Here is a 16,348-nt window from a genome sequence, read left to right on the forward strand (position 1 = left end):
TTTGAAGTGCTTATATTCTTATTCCTCTAGCTCAAACTACTGTTATACATAGGTTATGTGTATACATGGATTATGGCAGCAGGGAAGCCCTGGCATTCAAGGGGCTTCAGCAGGCCAAGGTTTGTAGGTAGAAGTACCAGGCTTGATTTCAGTATGCACACAATTCAGTATGAGCTAAACCAAGAGTCAATGACTGACTTCTGAAAACACACACAATAAAGCTCCTCACTAAGATCAAAGGAGCCTTTTCAGGACCTACGAAATACCAGATATCTTGCATGATGGTCATGCTTTTCTTTGTTCCTGTGCTGTCAGGAAGAATGGCTGGTAACTCTATCAGCAACTGAAGAACTGAACAGGAATGTGAAAAAGTTACTTTAAGATGTAAAAAAAACCAACCGATGGGGGATTGTTCTGATTTCATCCAAGTGAGCAGTCTTGTCCAGCAGAGGTAGACTTGGGCTCAGGACTGTCTCCTGCTAGGGCACTGGTTTCAGTACTCAAAAACTCCCACCACGGAGGTAGGGAAGACGCCTCAAAGCAATAATGGTGGGGAAGGCTCACAGCACGGGGGTACTGGGATTTTTTGCCACATATTAAAGAATAAGGCAAGCCTCATCACCCAGTCTCCCTCCCTGGGAGGGAAGACGGGCTTGCGACCAGATGCGGCTGGTGCTTAGGGTAAATGGGCTGCGGGAGCTGCGAACCAGACTGACCGGACCCGAGCAGTTCAAAGGAGCTGGGTCTGGAAAGTCGGCAGGAAGTTTTTAGGAAAAGTCCGCTGCTCACCCTTTCTCTCATTCTGTCGCGGAAACAGCAGCCACCTCGCCCCGGCCGCCCGCCCAGCAGATGTACTGGGGCTGAGGTGAGGGGTTCCCGACTCCCTCGCTGCCTCGCCGGGAATGGGGATCGGGATGACCACGTCCCACGCGGCCGCGTTGGGTCCTTCCCTCAGATACCGGGTCCCGGAAGCCGTACCCTCCCAGTGCCTCCCTCCCGCAGCACCACCGTGGTCGCGGACAGGGCGGGGAGAAACACGACCCCCGCCGCCGGGAAGGGCGAGGGGCTGCCGCAACGCGGTAGGAGGCGGCGCGGCTGTGCGACTCCCCTAGCCGGAGCGGACACCCCGACTCGGGGCTGCGGACAGGCCGCCCGACCCCCTATAGCAGAGGCAGCGCAGAGTGCTGGCTGCCGCCGTCCCGGGGTGGGGCAGGGTAAGGCGGGGGCGTGGCGCTGCTCTCCCCTTTCGCCGAGAGGGGGAGCGGAACGAGGTGGGAAGCCGGCGCTGGCCGCCTGTTTGCCTCCGGCTGGCCGGAGCCATGCGGAGCTGTGGGACGGCGAGGGGGGCTGCGGGTTGTGTTGCCCTGATGCTCCTGCTATGGCAGTGCCTGCCGACGGCGCGGCCTTACAACTTGGATACTCAGCACCCGCTGCTCTTCCAGGGAGGTAACGGGACCCTCTTCGGGTACTCGGTTCTCCTGCACCAACACGGCGAGGAGAAATGGTGAGTTCCCGGCCGGCCGGGTGGCTCCCGCGGGGGCACGTTTCGCCCGTCGCGGCCCCTCACGCTGCCATCTCTGCCCCGCAGGCTGGTGGTGGGCGCCCCGCAGGCTAGCTGGCCCGCCAACATCTCGGTCGTCAACCCCGGGGCCATTTTCCGGTGCCGGATCGGGGGGAACCCCCGCGGGCGGTGCGAGCAGCTCCAGCTGGGTGAGTCGGCGGCGGGGCGCAGGCGATGAGACACTGAGTGCTGGCGGAGGGCCCCGGGCGGGTGGCTGGGGTGTCCCTTCCGGCGGCGGGACGGGAGGGTTCTTTGTAGGTTTCTCCTGCGTTCTTTCAGGTGAAACTGGCTTTATCTCTCGCTAAAGGGTGAGACGCTATCGCCGAAGGGGAGCAACGGTGGCACCTTTATTTTATATTTTTTTCTGTAGACAGAAAGAAATGCACCAAAGCTTGATTTGAAGAAGTTGCATGTGATAGCTCCCGTTACCAGTTTTCTTTCGCACCTTCAGCATCTAGTTCGAAAGCCTCCTGAGAGTTTCTCTCGTACTTGTCAGCGGAAAGCTAGTTCAGCTTTCAGAGCTGAGGGCCAGTGTAACGAGCTCAGAGATTGGGGGTGGGGTGGGGGGTGGAAGCATGTGTCTGAATCGTCTTTTGCAAAGCTTTTTCTTCGTAGAAACTATCCTAAAGTAACTCTGAGCCACAGTTTTTCTCTACCAGGTGGGTGCTCCCTGCCTGCAGATTTGTTGAAAAAATGGCGTTTAAGGGGAGCAAAGCTATTTTTCACTGAATCAGTTTTTCCAGCTCCTGGATTCATCCAAACTCCTCTACCTCCTCAGCCACCATGCTTGGGAGATGCAACTGGATAGGCTTAGCCAACTTCAAAGTGTTTGCTACTTGTTAAAAAGGAGAACGCTTTGCAAGGGGTTACCATGATTATGTGTGAATTGCTTTGGGCTCTGTTCTTGTTCCCCTGGCATACAGTGCTGTTGGTTCTATCTCTGTGCTATGCATTAGGAAGTTTCATGAACTTTCTATCCTGCTGTGACTGAGACCATCCGATCCGTTAAAACTATGAACTTACCGCCCAGTAAGGATAAGCGCGGGAAAGGGCTTTCAAATTACTTGAAACCAATGAAAGTAATTGCGTGCCATGAACTGAATGCGCATTCTGTGACAAAAATGTTAACTATTTCTCTACACATCTATGCATGATGGTTGGAACTGATGGGTTCTATCCAGGTTTTCATTTACAGTAATAAGAGTTGTGTTTTTTTTAACCAAGCCACGAAAACGTAAGATACTTTAAGTGGTTCTTGTAGCCACGTAAAGAAAAGCCAATCTGCTTGTAGCAAGAGCTGAAAGAAAATTTATTCCAGCCCAAGTAGTTCTTATTTTTTGTTCTTTTTAATATGTAACAGAGAGCCTTCTCCAAATGTTTGTTTGTAAGAGAAGGCTTGCAGAAGTAGTAAAATAGCTAAGACGCAGTAAACCCCTTCTTCTGGATTGGAGGTGAAAACAGTGTTTCACTGCATGGGGGGATGGAAAAGAGGGGAAGGGTAGTAAGTTTCAGGTTCTTTGAAAACTACATGCATCTGCAGTACTTCTCGACTTACTCATTTAGCCAGTGGAGAAACAAAAGCTCTGACAAAATAACTTGATGGGCTTTTTCCTCAGTAGCTTAAGGGATTCAAAACGAAATGATGCAACAGGTGAATGGAAATGTATATGTGGCTCCAGAGGCTTAATTTAACACAGCTGCTATTCTTGGGTTTAGAGGCAGCAGGTTACGCAATGATGTTTGCTGTCTTGTCCTGCACTTCTGAAGCTGGTGATACTGCAAGAGGTTTTTGCAAAATGTCTGTTTCCCTTAGTGCTAGCTGACATCTTCACAGCGTGAAGGTATGTCTGCAGTATTTCTGAAGTTAAATAGATACTGCAAAGAAGTGCTCTATTGTAAAACAGGTCATTGAGGTCAATGAAGAAGCCAAAGGCAGTTGTGGTGCGTGGGGTGTAAATGAAGTAGTGTAGTATCTGAGGTTTGTTAAGCCTCTCCCATCCTACTGAGCGGTCACAGAAGTACACAAGGGAACTTGCAATTGCAAAGCTGAACTCAATTATCTCTTGTCTAACTCATTCAGGCTGTCAGCAACTCTTGAACATAATGGTTTTATCAATGCTGTGTCTTTCAGTCAGTGTCCTCCTCATTCTCCTGCTTGGATTCATGACAGTGACAAGTTTGGGTTCTGATCTTGTAGAATAGGGTAATTTCCTTTGAAAAATGGGCAATGATATATTACATTGCTGGGACAGGCAAACTGAGAAATAGCCATTTCTGTCTTTCTCTTAAATACTTCAATTCACATTTCTGTCAGTAAAAGAATTTTGAGGTAATAAGTTTCTAGTTGTGAGTCATAGAAACGTAGATGTGACAACAGGCGACTGAAATGGGTTTTTCCAAGTGTTTGGCCTCAGAAATGGATGTGAATTACTTAGAGACAGAAATGTTAAAACATTTTGTTGCTATTTTTCACTAAAGTAGCCTTGAAACTGGCATAACTAATTAATGAAGGATTCCTCCACAATTAGGGAGCCTCTGATCACACAAAACTACTGTTGTGTTTTTTATGTCACACGTCCCTATCTGCTTGCTCAGAAGAGAAAGAGTTGCTGGGAACAAGTACTGTACTGCTGTCGTTCCAGCATCTGGAAATAACCTATCCAGGCATACTTCAGAGAATTTTACATTTGTTCAAGGTGTTTCAAGGGCCTACGCTGGTTTAAGGGCTGAGAAGGAACCATGAGATACATTCGCAAATCTTTCTCTTCCAGGCCACTTACTGGCATTTTAAAATCTCTTCCTGATTGCTGAATAGAGGAGTAATGTTTTGAGAGTTTTTTTCTAGTTCTGTTACTTCTGTTGATGGTGTCAAGTGTTCTAGACTGCTGATTTGTTTGTATTTGGAGTGGTTTTAAACTATGACTTATGTTAGATGCAGAAGCTTGTAATCAAGCTCTAAGCACAAATAAAAAATACACTTCTTCAGGTTTATTATTTGGAGCACTAAGTGCCCATTTCTACCAATCTCCTGGCCTTTTGAATTTCAAAACCTTGCCCACGTCAGTCTGAAGTAGTCATAAGTTATTGCAGAGGAACTTGCACAGAGTTCATCAGATGTTTTGATATTCTGGACTTGCAAAACAAAACAGAAGTTCTTCAACAAAATAGCTCTCAGATTTGAAACAGTGATTCACTGACTAAAAATACAGGAAACGACTTATAAAAGTTGCAATTCAGTCTAAAAACAACAGAGATTCAGCTACCAAGGTACACAGTAAATTCAGAGCATGGTGTTTAATACAAGACCAGAAAGCTCTTCCCACAGTTTCAGCCTTTTACCCTTCCTTTTAAGTCTCTGATACAATTAACCTGTGAACAAATTGCCCTCTAGCTCCCCCAGCTGAATCATTGCAATGGAAAAGTGAGGAGTTAATGGGTTTCCCCATAGGGCTGACCTGCGTTGTTCAACTTTGAGTTCAGTAAGCTTTGCCTATGGTAGTTTGGCTTTTTGATCTCACTTGCATTGTTTGTGCCCTGTCAGTGATCTCCTTTGAAACAGACACACTATTCCAAGGAAGACAGGACCTTCTGGACCTAGGTCTGTTCGGAGTTAAACAGCTGGCACTTAACTAAAATGTTTTGGGTAGAAGTGGTTCAAGGGAATGTAAGGGAAATAAGACCTATCAATTCTTTGTAGAGATCACCCTGGATGAATGAAAAAGAGTCTGATGAGGCCCTGACATATAAGAGCAGGATATTAGAAGACTTATTGTCTTTGCAGTAGACTTCATAGTTTTAATCAATTAGCAATAGGACCAGAGGAGTTCTGGAAGGATAAAAAGGATCATGGGAGGCTGTTGGGCATGGAAAGCACTGGAGCAAGTTATATAAAACTGTTTTTTCAGATGACATTGAAGACATCTGTATTGGAGTCCTTGAGGCCAAAGCTAAAAGAGGCTTTATAAGTTGTGACCTTATTTATATGCGATTGTGCTGCTTCTGTGGATGTATACAGCAGGGATTATAGCAGAAGTGTATCTTCCAGCTGTGTAATGTACACAGGCTGGGCAATTACTTATCTCTCAGTGACTTCATGACAGCACGTGTTCCTTTTCCCTGAGGCAACCAAGCTGCCATGTCCTCTTGAGCTTATGCAGTGCTGCTTTGTTGCTTGTGTGGAATATAGCATTCTTTCTTCTCATTCAATAAAGCTTTTATAATGTCATACCCTGAGCAGGGGCTCATCATGGTGTCTAGGATGTCAAGCTCATGCTTCTCTTGCCCACAAAAGCCTATCATTTTCAAGGTGGTTAAATACTTGCCAGTCAGAGAAAGAGAGGAAACATAAGACAGCAGGTCAACAGGGGGTCAAAGTGAACCTGAATCAAGAATGCTTGCTGGAGCCAAGTAAAAGGGGGAATGCAATCCAATGTGCATGAAGAAATGGTGGTGCTTTTTCATGTTATGGCACAGAAATGAAGCACTAAGACAAGCAGTACTTATCTCTCATGTCATTATTATCTGGTCTTGTTTGACTTACTGATAGACTCAAAAAGCCTCCTGGGGTTTAGATTTATGACACTGGTCTTCTCCACTTTTTCCATTTTCTAAAATTCCACATACACTTTAAACCAAAGTTATTGTCATCATGGGATGGAAAGTGTTGCTAGAAGGGAGTTAGCAGAGGGCCTTTTGCGATTTCAAGAAGGATTAATTCGTACATGTGGGGGTATAATGGAATTTTGTTTTCTGAGGAGATTTCAATCAGATTTAACGTGCTCTATAATTCATACAAACAATGGGCATGTCTCCCTTAGGAAGTGAGGACTTCTACGTAACGTAACTCCAAAATCAAATTCCAAAACTAAATTCCAAACTTGTGGCTGAAGTTGATATGTATTCAGTATGTGAAAGTTCATGTCATTGACATTAGCCAAGTAGGAGAATTCAGAAGCTTATCACTTAAACCTGCAGAAAAAAACAACTTATTTTTAGTAGATTTTTTAAGTAATGCATTTTCTTTCATGCTTGTCTTGAAGTAAGAGCCCACATGTTGTTAATTACCGTTCCTCAGGTCACCTACAGGAATTATTAATGACAGTAATATAAAATCTCTTGGCCAGAAGACAATTGAGTATGGGAGTGCTAAGGTCAGTTCCTGTTTACTTGGACTTTGCATCCCTATTTCCTTGATGTCTTAGGGAAAGGTATATGGGGGAGAAAGTAGTAAAGAACAGGTGAAGGAGAGTCAGATGCTTCTCGACTCTGTGAAGGGTGTTATATTTGGAAGAAGGTAGAGTGCTGTTGTGGTGTGCAGGGTGCATGCTCCTCTCTGCAGGATGGTGAGAGGCTCTAAACTGTGCTGCTCTCACCTCTCCATCAGAGCAGGGAGAAAGCGTGATGTTTGGAAAAAGAAATAGAGAGGTAATATGTAAGTAGAAGAAATCAAGGCTCCAGCAGTTTCTTCAGACAAATGTCAGTTGCTAGACCTGTCACAAAACAGTAGGGAACAAGCTCTGAAATTAGAATGGTTGTTGGGTTTTATTCATAGAATTATAGAATGGTTTGGGTTGAAATGGGCCTTAAAGATCATACAAATCCTTCTCCTGATGTTTTCTTACCATGTGATAAAGAACTATCTTGATTCCATTAATCTGGTATTTTCTCTCAAAAAGTCCACGACACCCTAGGTATTAAATCATGTGCCTTTCTCCTGGCTACTGAATAGAGTAGGTGTATCCCTCTATTCTGTATCCATACTTAATTGATAATTGTACAATTGTATGTCCTGTAAAAGGAATTCGACAAGTCCACTAGAGTATATTTATTTAAACTCTCTAGTGCATTGGACAGTGACAAATTTCAGCTCTGGTGTGAGCACAGTTTTAGGAGGAGTGATTTTTCTTTTTTATCCTTCTCTGGGTACATTGGTACTCTGGGGTGTGCTTTGGCATCCTCTTCTGAGTAACTAAACCCCTTAAACCTCAAAAGTTTGGGGTTCACCAGTATGTGTGTTGAATCTGTGACAGCCTTAAAAATTATGGAAAAGAGTTTGTCCAAATGCCATATGTTTCCTTATAAGAAATGTCTTTCATCAACCGTGTTGCGCTGATGCATAGAAAATACTGGTTCAATGATTTAATGCTTATTTATACAGACATCTTACAAATGAAAAGCTTGCTTTATTCAACTTAGAATGTTTTTAAATGTTTAGCTTCTCCTTACCACTACTTCTTTCTAGAAGGAAGCAAATATTTGCTAACTTGGCAATACTTTTGGGGGGGTTAGAAGAAATTTCACTGTAGTCTCTAAGGTTTTAAAAAGTAACTCTCTTTAAGAACAAAACCAAAGAGCTGCAGATAAATAATTGCAGCAGTGCAGGCAGTACACAGGACATGCATATGTAATAATCTGGCATCTCCAGTAGAGATTGCAGTTTTACAGCCTTCATTTGATAGCCATTTGCAGTAGAGATCATTTTAAGGTCTGCTGCCAGTAGATACGTATTTGGAAAGATGCTTGCTTTAGGCTAGAGTTTAGGTAGCACTCACAGGTGTTACTTGTGTTTCTTAGGAACTTTCAGGCTGAAGAGCACCTGCAGAGCCAGTCCTTCATCAGATTGATGTAACCTAACTTTCTATCTTAATTTCAATAATGATGGAGAAGCCAAGCTTCACTGCCAGCTTATGTTCAGAACCAGTATGCTCCCTTTGGCTATGTGCAATTGTACCTTTGTTCAAGAAGAAAGTGAAAAGTCTGCAAGACCTGTTTAAGACAGAAGTCAGATCCACCAGTAGTTTCCCCTTAGAGTTTTTGGGTGCTTCTGTTACCCAGTACATGGCCCTTCAGCTTGTATCCCTGCTCAAAGCATTGGTCTTTGTGTCCTAGGCAACCCCAATGGAGAGTACTGTGGGAAGACTTGTTTGGAAGAGCGTGATAATCAGTGGCTGGGTGTCAGTTTATCGAGGCAGCCAAAAGAAAATGGATCTATCGTTGTATGTATTAACAGCTGGAGCTGCATGTCTGTTTGTCAGACTGCTTTTACATTTCTTGCACTTCTCTGTCAAAAATCACGTTTGTTTTTTATCCATAGGCTTGTGGACATAGATGGAAAAATATCTTTTATATAAGAACTGAACACAAACTCCCATATGGTATTTGTTTTGCTGTCCCTACTGATTTTCGAACTGAACTGAGCAGAAGAATATGCCCGTGCTATAAAGGTAAGCAGATTGTTTGGGTCCTTTGTAGGGAAGGGCAAGATAAGTGCATGGTGCACAGTTTGTGAAAAGCCTATGTTGCTGTGAGCAGGCTTTCTGCAGCCAAAGGTTTGAAGGTTGAGTGCTAATGATACGAGCCCAACTTAAGATGTAAATTTGTTAGCAAGATGTTTACCACTTCAAATAAAGGCTTCTTTCAGCAGGTAAAAAAATACAGTTTCAGTAGGGCATCAGAATATTTGTTCCTTAGACTGAATCACTGGAGCATGTGTGGTCCTCAAAAAAAGGCCAGTAGAGGACTGCCTTGCTTCCTTTACTCTGTCATTTGCTTGCTGTGCACAGGAGAGTGCCTCACAGCAGTAATACCTGCAAGTGATGGCTGCTGCCTGCTCTTTAGCCTTTGGTAGAGAGCTGCTGTGGTTCCTCAACACAGTGTGTGTCCCTGTTCCTTACTTGCCTCCTGCCAAGGCCACTGCTGTGGCATAAGACCTTCAGTGGTCATTCCTGAGAAGACTTCAGGAGCAGAGTAAGAGTCAAGACATGAGGTGGTCAGATGAGTTCATCCCTGCCTGCCCTTTTGTGCCTGCCTCACATCCAGGAGAACAATCTGATGAGGCTGCAAGGAAGAGCTGACCATCTGGCCTTTCTGTGCAGACCAATAGAATAATGCCATCAGATGCCCTGCCGCTGGCTTCAGAGACTGTTACAAACATTGGTGAAATCATGCTTTTACCTTTGGTGACTTTTCTAAGTGAACTAATCTATTGATGAGATGAAGGGAATCCTGATGGGGGAGGCAGTTAGCAAAGAAAAGCAGGAAAACAGAGCTGGGAAAGTTGGATATAAAGACGATTGCTAAGGATGATGGATACCAACTGCTAAGGATGATGGATACCAATGTCTAAGATAGCCATAGCACAAGCCCTGCAGAGCACTAATGGAGCATCAGAACAACTCCTGTCAAGAATCATAAGCCTGTCAATCAGATTATGCTTGAATTGTACAAAGTGGAAGAGAAGAGCTAAGCTTATCTAACTGTGCTGCTCAAACTATTTGTGCTGTTTCATTCATGGGACAGTTTAAAAAAGAAAAGTATAGCCTTTATAGTCACAGGATTTCAAAGGCAGCTGTGATCAAGTAATACATAGTGCTTTGAGTTTATTACAACTGTATTGAATCTACAGTGGAGACCAGTGTTTCTAGTTTTATGACAGAACTGAAAATGTTTTGTTGTTTTTTAACTTGTTTCAACTTCTGTTGGCAAGTTGGTAACAAATTCTTGAACTACATGCTTCTCATCTTTTTTAAAATTTCTTGGCATTCTCAGATCATGTGCGAAAGTTGGGAGAAGACCATGGGTCGTGCCAGGCTGGAATGTCTAGTTTTTACATTGAGGTATGTATTAAAAATACCAAACTTCTTTCTAGATATATACACACTTACTATACGTACACGTTCCTAAAAGTGTACATGTAAATGCAAACGTTAATGCTGTCTTTTATTGTGGGAGGGAAAAATCAGACTTTTCTCATCTCTTTTTAATTGAATCTTGTAAGACCTGCATGATAGTTCTAAAACTAATAGTTTTTATTCCCAAGAATACTTTTACACTTTACTAAACGCAGAATTGCTTTTCATCTGGCAAAAGACTATGAATATAAGCGTGTGAAGTTTTATTGTTGTCTTTAATCTGTTTGATGTAACATTAACACTAATAATGCTTACCTTCTTGCTTGACGGAATAATGCTCTGTGTTATTTAATCTTCATTTCACCCTAAGATAATGATTTTCAAAAAACTCTTGAGAATCAAATACCCTGTTTGCTTCTCTAAGTTGTTCACACCTTGAAGTTTTTAAGAACTGTATTTTTAGAAAGTCTAAAAGATGTCATCTGTGATCTAGAGGTAATCCCCCAGTACTGAGGTGGAAGCATTTCCAGTTGCATTTTATTGAATTTGCAGGAGGTCTAAAGATAAGCATTTGACTTGCTTTGCTTATTTTCATTAATATTTAAATATGAATAACATGGCTTTGTTTTATTTTTCTTTTAGGACTTAATTATAATGGGAGCCCCTGGATCATTTTATTGGACTGGTTCTGTTTTTATATATAACACAACGGCAAATAAAATCCATGGTTATACAGATTCAAATAACCAAGTGAAGTTCGGCAGCTATCTAGGTACTTAAAAATATTTAATACTTTACAAAAAATACGGGCCAAAGAACTAGCTAAATAGCTGATCTTCAAGTGAGTGCACAGTTTTGTCAGTGCTTTCTTTATTAATCCCAGAAGTGACAGTTCTAAAGATGTGTTCTGATTTTTGTTAAATATTATTTCATTATAAGGCTTCCTCCGTGTTATTTTTACATGTAAACTTCTCAAACACTTGATTTCTGTTTTTATCGTCTCTCTAGTGAGTTTCTATGGTTTCTCAATTTAGAGGAGAGATAGGCTTCTGATTAGTGTGGTTTGCTCGGTCTGGATTCATGGGAATGCAAACCTTATCTATGAATGCCTGCAAACAAAGCCATGAAGCTGCTACTCATGTATCCATTTCCAAGTAATTAGCTCAATTTAGTGCTAAAATTGGTAGGGTTTTATACCAAGAGCCATCATCAGCTTCAGTTTTCTCACTACATGCTAAGAAAAGCTTGTCTATCCTTCCTGAACTCCTGAGCAAGGATATTTTTCCCATTCATAGATCTGGTTCACGTGGATAAACATTTCCTGTGTCTGATTTCACTCTTTTGATAATAGGAAGGAGGCATACTTTATGAAATACAAAGTGACCAACTTCAGAACTCAGTACTGAGCCTTGCAGAGGCTGCAGTTTGGCTCTGTGGGAAAGTCAAGCAAAAGAGATGCTGGATGGCAAAAGGTGATCAAATACCCAGGTCACTATGGTTAACCAGTAATGTTTCTAACCTTTTGTAAGACAAACAAAAAAACTTGAGAGAATGCTTGCTCCAGCTTTCCAGTAACAGTCAGCAGAAAAAATAGTGCACCTGTATGGGAGAAAAAAAAAATCATTCCAGATTTCTACTCCTACAGCTATAACAGTAAGAATTTCTGTAATGAGTAAGTCAAATCATTCATAGCCGGAAGTCAGGCACAGGCAAATGGGTAAAAGCTTGCATAAGGACTGGGGCTGGGGAGGGTGCATGGAAGACCTTCCTGCATGTATGTGGCCTCTGCTGGTTCCCTTGGCTATCCAGGACCTGAGATGAGCTGGAATTTGCTTCAGAGATATTTTTCCAGTGACGTGGTGCAACTGGACCAGGCTTGGCACAGCCATGTGTCCTCTAAACTTCCCCTTTCTACAGGAAAGTGAAGAAAGGGACTATTAGCTCATCTGTGTGTTCCTGCAGTAGCAGCTATGGTAAACATTAAATGTTGAATTGGTCCATGCTACTTAAACCTCTGCTTTGTTCCCTTATAGTAATACAAAATGTGGTTGAAAGAATGTAAAGGCTACTGTCCTGTTCCATCTTGGCATTATTTAAGGCCAAAATCTATTTACGGTTAATTCTGTTAACAAAGTTTGTTGTTTTTTTCAGTCTGAGTTTACTTTTCCCTTAAATAATAAACAAAAATATCCTTACCAGCTTACCAAGTGGTGGAAGTATCTTGTGACCTGAGTGTAATTCAAGCACATGACTAGCTGTAATTATCTACTTATGCTACTCTTCTGGCAGGGATTGAGAAGTTGATTTCTTTATTTACATCCTTCATTAAACAAAGAGTAATAATTAACAAATAGAGATCTCTAGGAGCTGTGTGGGAAAGCATCATAACATTTTGCGTAAGTTGGAAGAAAAGAAGAATGTTGATTCTCACAGTATGCAGTGCAAAAGGAAAAATCATGGATTAGATGAGAACAAGCCTTAAAAAAAAGCTGGCTTAATGAGAACTTGAATTCTAGACCGATATCTTCATGGGTGAAATATTTAAGGCTTATTCTTATCTGATCTGAGATGATTTTTCTATTTTCACTGCATACTGTGACAGTCAACATTCATTCAGTAAATGCAAGAGTAGCAGAATATATCAGCTGTCTCCCCTGTTTCAATTTAGCTGTAATGTTTTCTGGAAAGAGTATTCATGACTTGTGTAGACACAGACAGCTCTGCAGGACTGCACAGATCAGTTTGCAGTCCTGTGGCTGGACACCTGCACCAAAATGTGGTCCTGTTTGTGCAGAGCTGCCTCCACACATTGCAATATTTCTCTTATGTAGATCCATTTACAAAAATATATTTTACTGGCTTTTAAAGTGTGGCAGATAATTGAGATTCTGGGAAAGAAAAGAGGTTTTCTGACACTTGTTTCTGCTTGCTGGAACTTACTGGGTTTATTGACCTTTTGCATATATTTAAAAAACTTTCTGTTTTGATTGCCAATTTGCATGAGGTCTGAATGTCAGACTCAGTAATTTGTAGCGTTGACAGCTTTTGTATGTCATTCTCCCATTTTATTTTATTTCCAGTATTGAATAGTACATTTCTAATTTACAGGATACTCTGTTGGGGCTGGACATTTTCTGACATCAACCAGTACAGAAGTAATTGGAGGGGCTCCCCAACAGGAACAGACTGGTAAAGTAAGAGATTGTTTATACTATTGAAGAATATACCCCCATTATATTACCCAGCTATGATTTTCCAATTTAGGTTAATATATTAAAGACAAGTATCAAATAGGTATGATTTTTCATAGGGAGAAAAGTCAAAGGAGGAATGAAGGGTGATAGTTCAGATAACATTGGTGTGAGATGTTAAACAAAGGTACAGATAGGATACAGTAAGTAGTTGTACTTTGTGATACTGTGTGTTGTTTTGGTGATTCTCTAGCACGTGTTGTAGAGAAAGCATGGGGAAATACTTCAGATTATTGTTTATTGGACTCCACTTACATTTTCTTTTCATTTTAGGCGTATATTTTTAGCATTGAGGAAGACCTAAATATTCTGTTTGAACTAAGGGGTAAAAAGGTAAATCTTTCATACTACTTTTCTGCACCTTAGAACTTCTAGCATGTCTTCATAGAAATTCAAAACCAATGTGATGTCATTTTTGCACACAGCTAGGTTCTTACTTTGGAGCTGCAGTTTGTGCTGTGGACCTGAATTCAGATGGCCTCTCAGACTTGCTGGTCGGTGCTCCAATGCAAAGCACCATCAGAGAAGAAGGAAGAGTTTATGTCTATATCAATTCAGGTTCTGTAAGTATTTTCTTCTTAAAATGCATGGTAATAGTCATTATAGTATAAACAAACTAAGAAGAAGAGATTTCCTCTCTCAGCATACAATGTTTCAGGATATAGAAAAAAGAGCTCTAGAACTGTGATGACAATCCCGGCAGGACTGCGTAGCGTACCTGCAGAAGGTTGGCTGTATAAATTGTGATTCATTGTTACGCTAGTGTTAGAACTTAGGTCAGACTAGTTTTGTTTCACAGGTGGTGACAGCCTGCCACTACGGCCTCTTTGCAAGCTCTCTGCCATTACCATGCTTACCGCTGAACTGGTGTGTGAAGAGCAACTTTTTTAGCACTTAAGAAACAAGGAATGAAAAATTTGCCTGCAGTTAGTGGTACCAGTCAGGAAAGAGACTGGTAATCCTCAGTTTGTCAAATAAATTAACTTCGCAGATCATGCATTAGAAATAGTTTCCTTTTATTCTTTTTAAGGATCAGAAGTGAAAGTATAAACCCTATTTTTTGTGTGTTCTGAATTTGTCTGGCTTTGTAAATTCTTTCTTATTTCCCTTCTTTTCTCTCTAATACATATTTATTATCTTATACTTGCAATTAACATGTTTTAAGACGTTAAAACATGTTTTAACATGTTATAAATGTATACATGTTAAGAACATGTATACGTTTTTTTAACATGTTTTCTGCACAGAGATCTAAGTCACTCCAGGATACCTACATCTAAGGCACGCACAGTAGCTCTGAACAGCTACTCTTTACTACATTTTTGGCAGTTTTCTCAGAGCAGTAATCCCTTGTATTCTGATATAAACTTGCTGCTGTTTACAGGTGTTTGCTATGGGAAAGCATTGCTGTTCTCCTTATTAAAAAAACAACTTTCTTTTTTTTCTTAGTCTAACACTAAATACTGTTAAATACGTTTGGTAGTGCTTGCTTCTGCACCAAGTCTTTCAGTAGGATTTTTGTATTGGCATCCAAGGCAGTTGTAACAGTTTGAGTAACATTCCAGGACACTTGGAAAGCACTTTGTTAATGTGCCGTTGACTTTCTTTCCTTCAGGAGGCAAAGATGGTAGAACTGAACATAGAGCTCAGTGGGAGTGACGCATACGCAGCCAGGTTTGGAGAGTCCATAGCCAATCTAGGAGACATCGATAATGATGGCTTTGAAGGTAAGTATAAAAAGAGAGAACACAGGAAAGGACTTCAGTGGCCATCCCTCAATGGCGAATTCAGAATGTTAGTGGGGCTCTGAGGGAGCTTTTTGTTCCTGTTGTCTATACAGGAGGATCTTTTTCAGGCACATAAAGTTAAGATGCCTTAACAGAAGCAGAATATCCTCTCTTCCTTCCCCACCACCCAAGGTGAAACACCTTCTCTGAATATGGTATGTGCTGAAATTTCCATTGGTACTGTTCAGGTGGAACCTGCTCAGAGAGCAGAGACATTCAGTCTCCAGACTTGTGTCTAACTTCTGTGATAAGCATAAAACTAATAGGCATTGAAAGAGAATGCCATGTGAAAGTTATAGAGAAAAGATATTTTAGTTTTAGGAAACAGATGAAAGGAGGCAAGATGGGTTATAGCATCTAGAAGGACTCTCATGGCCCTGAATTTCCCTTCTGCTTCCAGTTAGGCTGCCTAAAATGTATTTGCTACAGAAAGCCCCATGGTCTACTGCTCTTAGCTTCTTTTCTTCCAAGACCATTCACTAGCTGTTTAGGTAGCTTGCAAAACACAGCTGGCTGGGAGGCCTCCAGCTGCACTGAAGAAAGCAGAGGGGGCCTGGCTGAGTGGCTTCATTCATGTTGTCATGGTTTAAGACAAAAAGGAATGGCCAAAATTTCTGCCTGAAAAGCTGGCATGTGCTCCCTTCCAGCAGAAGGGCAGGCACAATACATGGTGTGGAGACAGGATAAAAACATGACAGGCATTTTCTACTGTTCAGAAATTCATAAGCAGTTTCAGTTTTTCCATCATCAAAACTTGGACTGTAGGCAGGGAGCTAATATCCTTTGTGAGAAACTGTCAGCTTTATCTTTATCAAGTCCATATCTTTATACTTCATAATTACCCTTTCTAATTGCAGGTACGATCCAGGGTTCTTCTTTCACTCTTCCCTTTGTTTCTGTGATTTTGGTCCTGTTCCATAACCTGCAAAGCTTGGAATTGTCATTCTCTTCTTTTCTGGTCTCCTTATCCTTAAAGCAGTTCTTTTTTTCCTTACCTCCTTTGGTACCTTTTCCTTAAGTTCTTGTTACACGTAGTTTCTCCTGTTTTGCATTACCTTCACAATTTTAGGCATGTTTCAGGTTTTGCCCCAAAACATTTGCAGACTGTAAAAGAAAAAC

At 41.7% G+C, this 16,348-nt stretch overlaps 1 protein-coding gene across 1 annotated transcript in view; it reads left to right on the forward strand.

The window, feature by feature from the left end:
• Window positions 1-1,319: 1,319 nt before the first annotated feature.
• ITGA4 (integrin subunit alpha 4) overlaps window positions 1,320-16,348 on the forward strand; it is a gene marked incomplete at its 5' end in the record, with an annotated part of 35,647 nt that continues 20,618 nt past the window's right edge. Inside the window, 10 exons of the mRNA XM_080622041.1 lie at window positions 1,320-1,504; window positions 1,589-1,710; window positions 8,450-8,556; window positions 8,655-8,784; window positions 10,109-10,176; window positions 10,834-10,963; window positions 13,300-13,385; window positions 13,716-13,775; window positions 13,868-14,005; window positions 15,058-15,169. Coding sequence (XP_080478167.1) covers window positions 1,320-1,504; window positions 1,589-1,710; window positions 8,450-8,556; window positions 8,655-8,784; window positions 10,109-10,176; window positions 10,834-10,963; window positions 13,300-13,385; window positions 13,716-13,775; window positions 13,868-14,005; window positions 15,058-15,169 — 1,138 coding nt within the window. The remainder of the gene's footprint in view (window positions 1,505-1,588; window positions 1,711-8,449; window positions 8,557-8,654; window positions 8,785-10,108; window positions 10,177-10,833; window positions 10,964-13,299; window positions 13,386-13,715; window positions 13,776-13,867; window positions 14,006-15,057; window positions 15,170-16,348) is intronic.

Source organism: Psittacula echo (assembly GCF_963264785.1).
Source record: "Psittacula echo genome assembly, chromosome: 6".
Lineage (NCBI taxonomy): Eukaryota > Metazoa > Chordata > Aves > Psittaciformes > Psittacidae > Psittacula > Psittacula echo.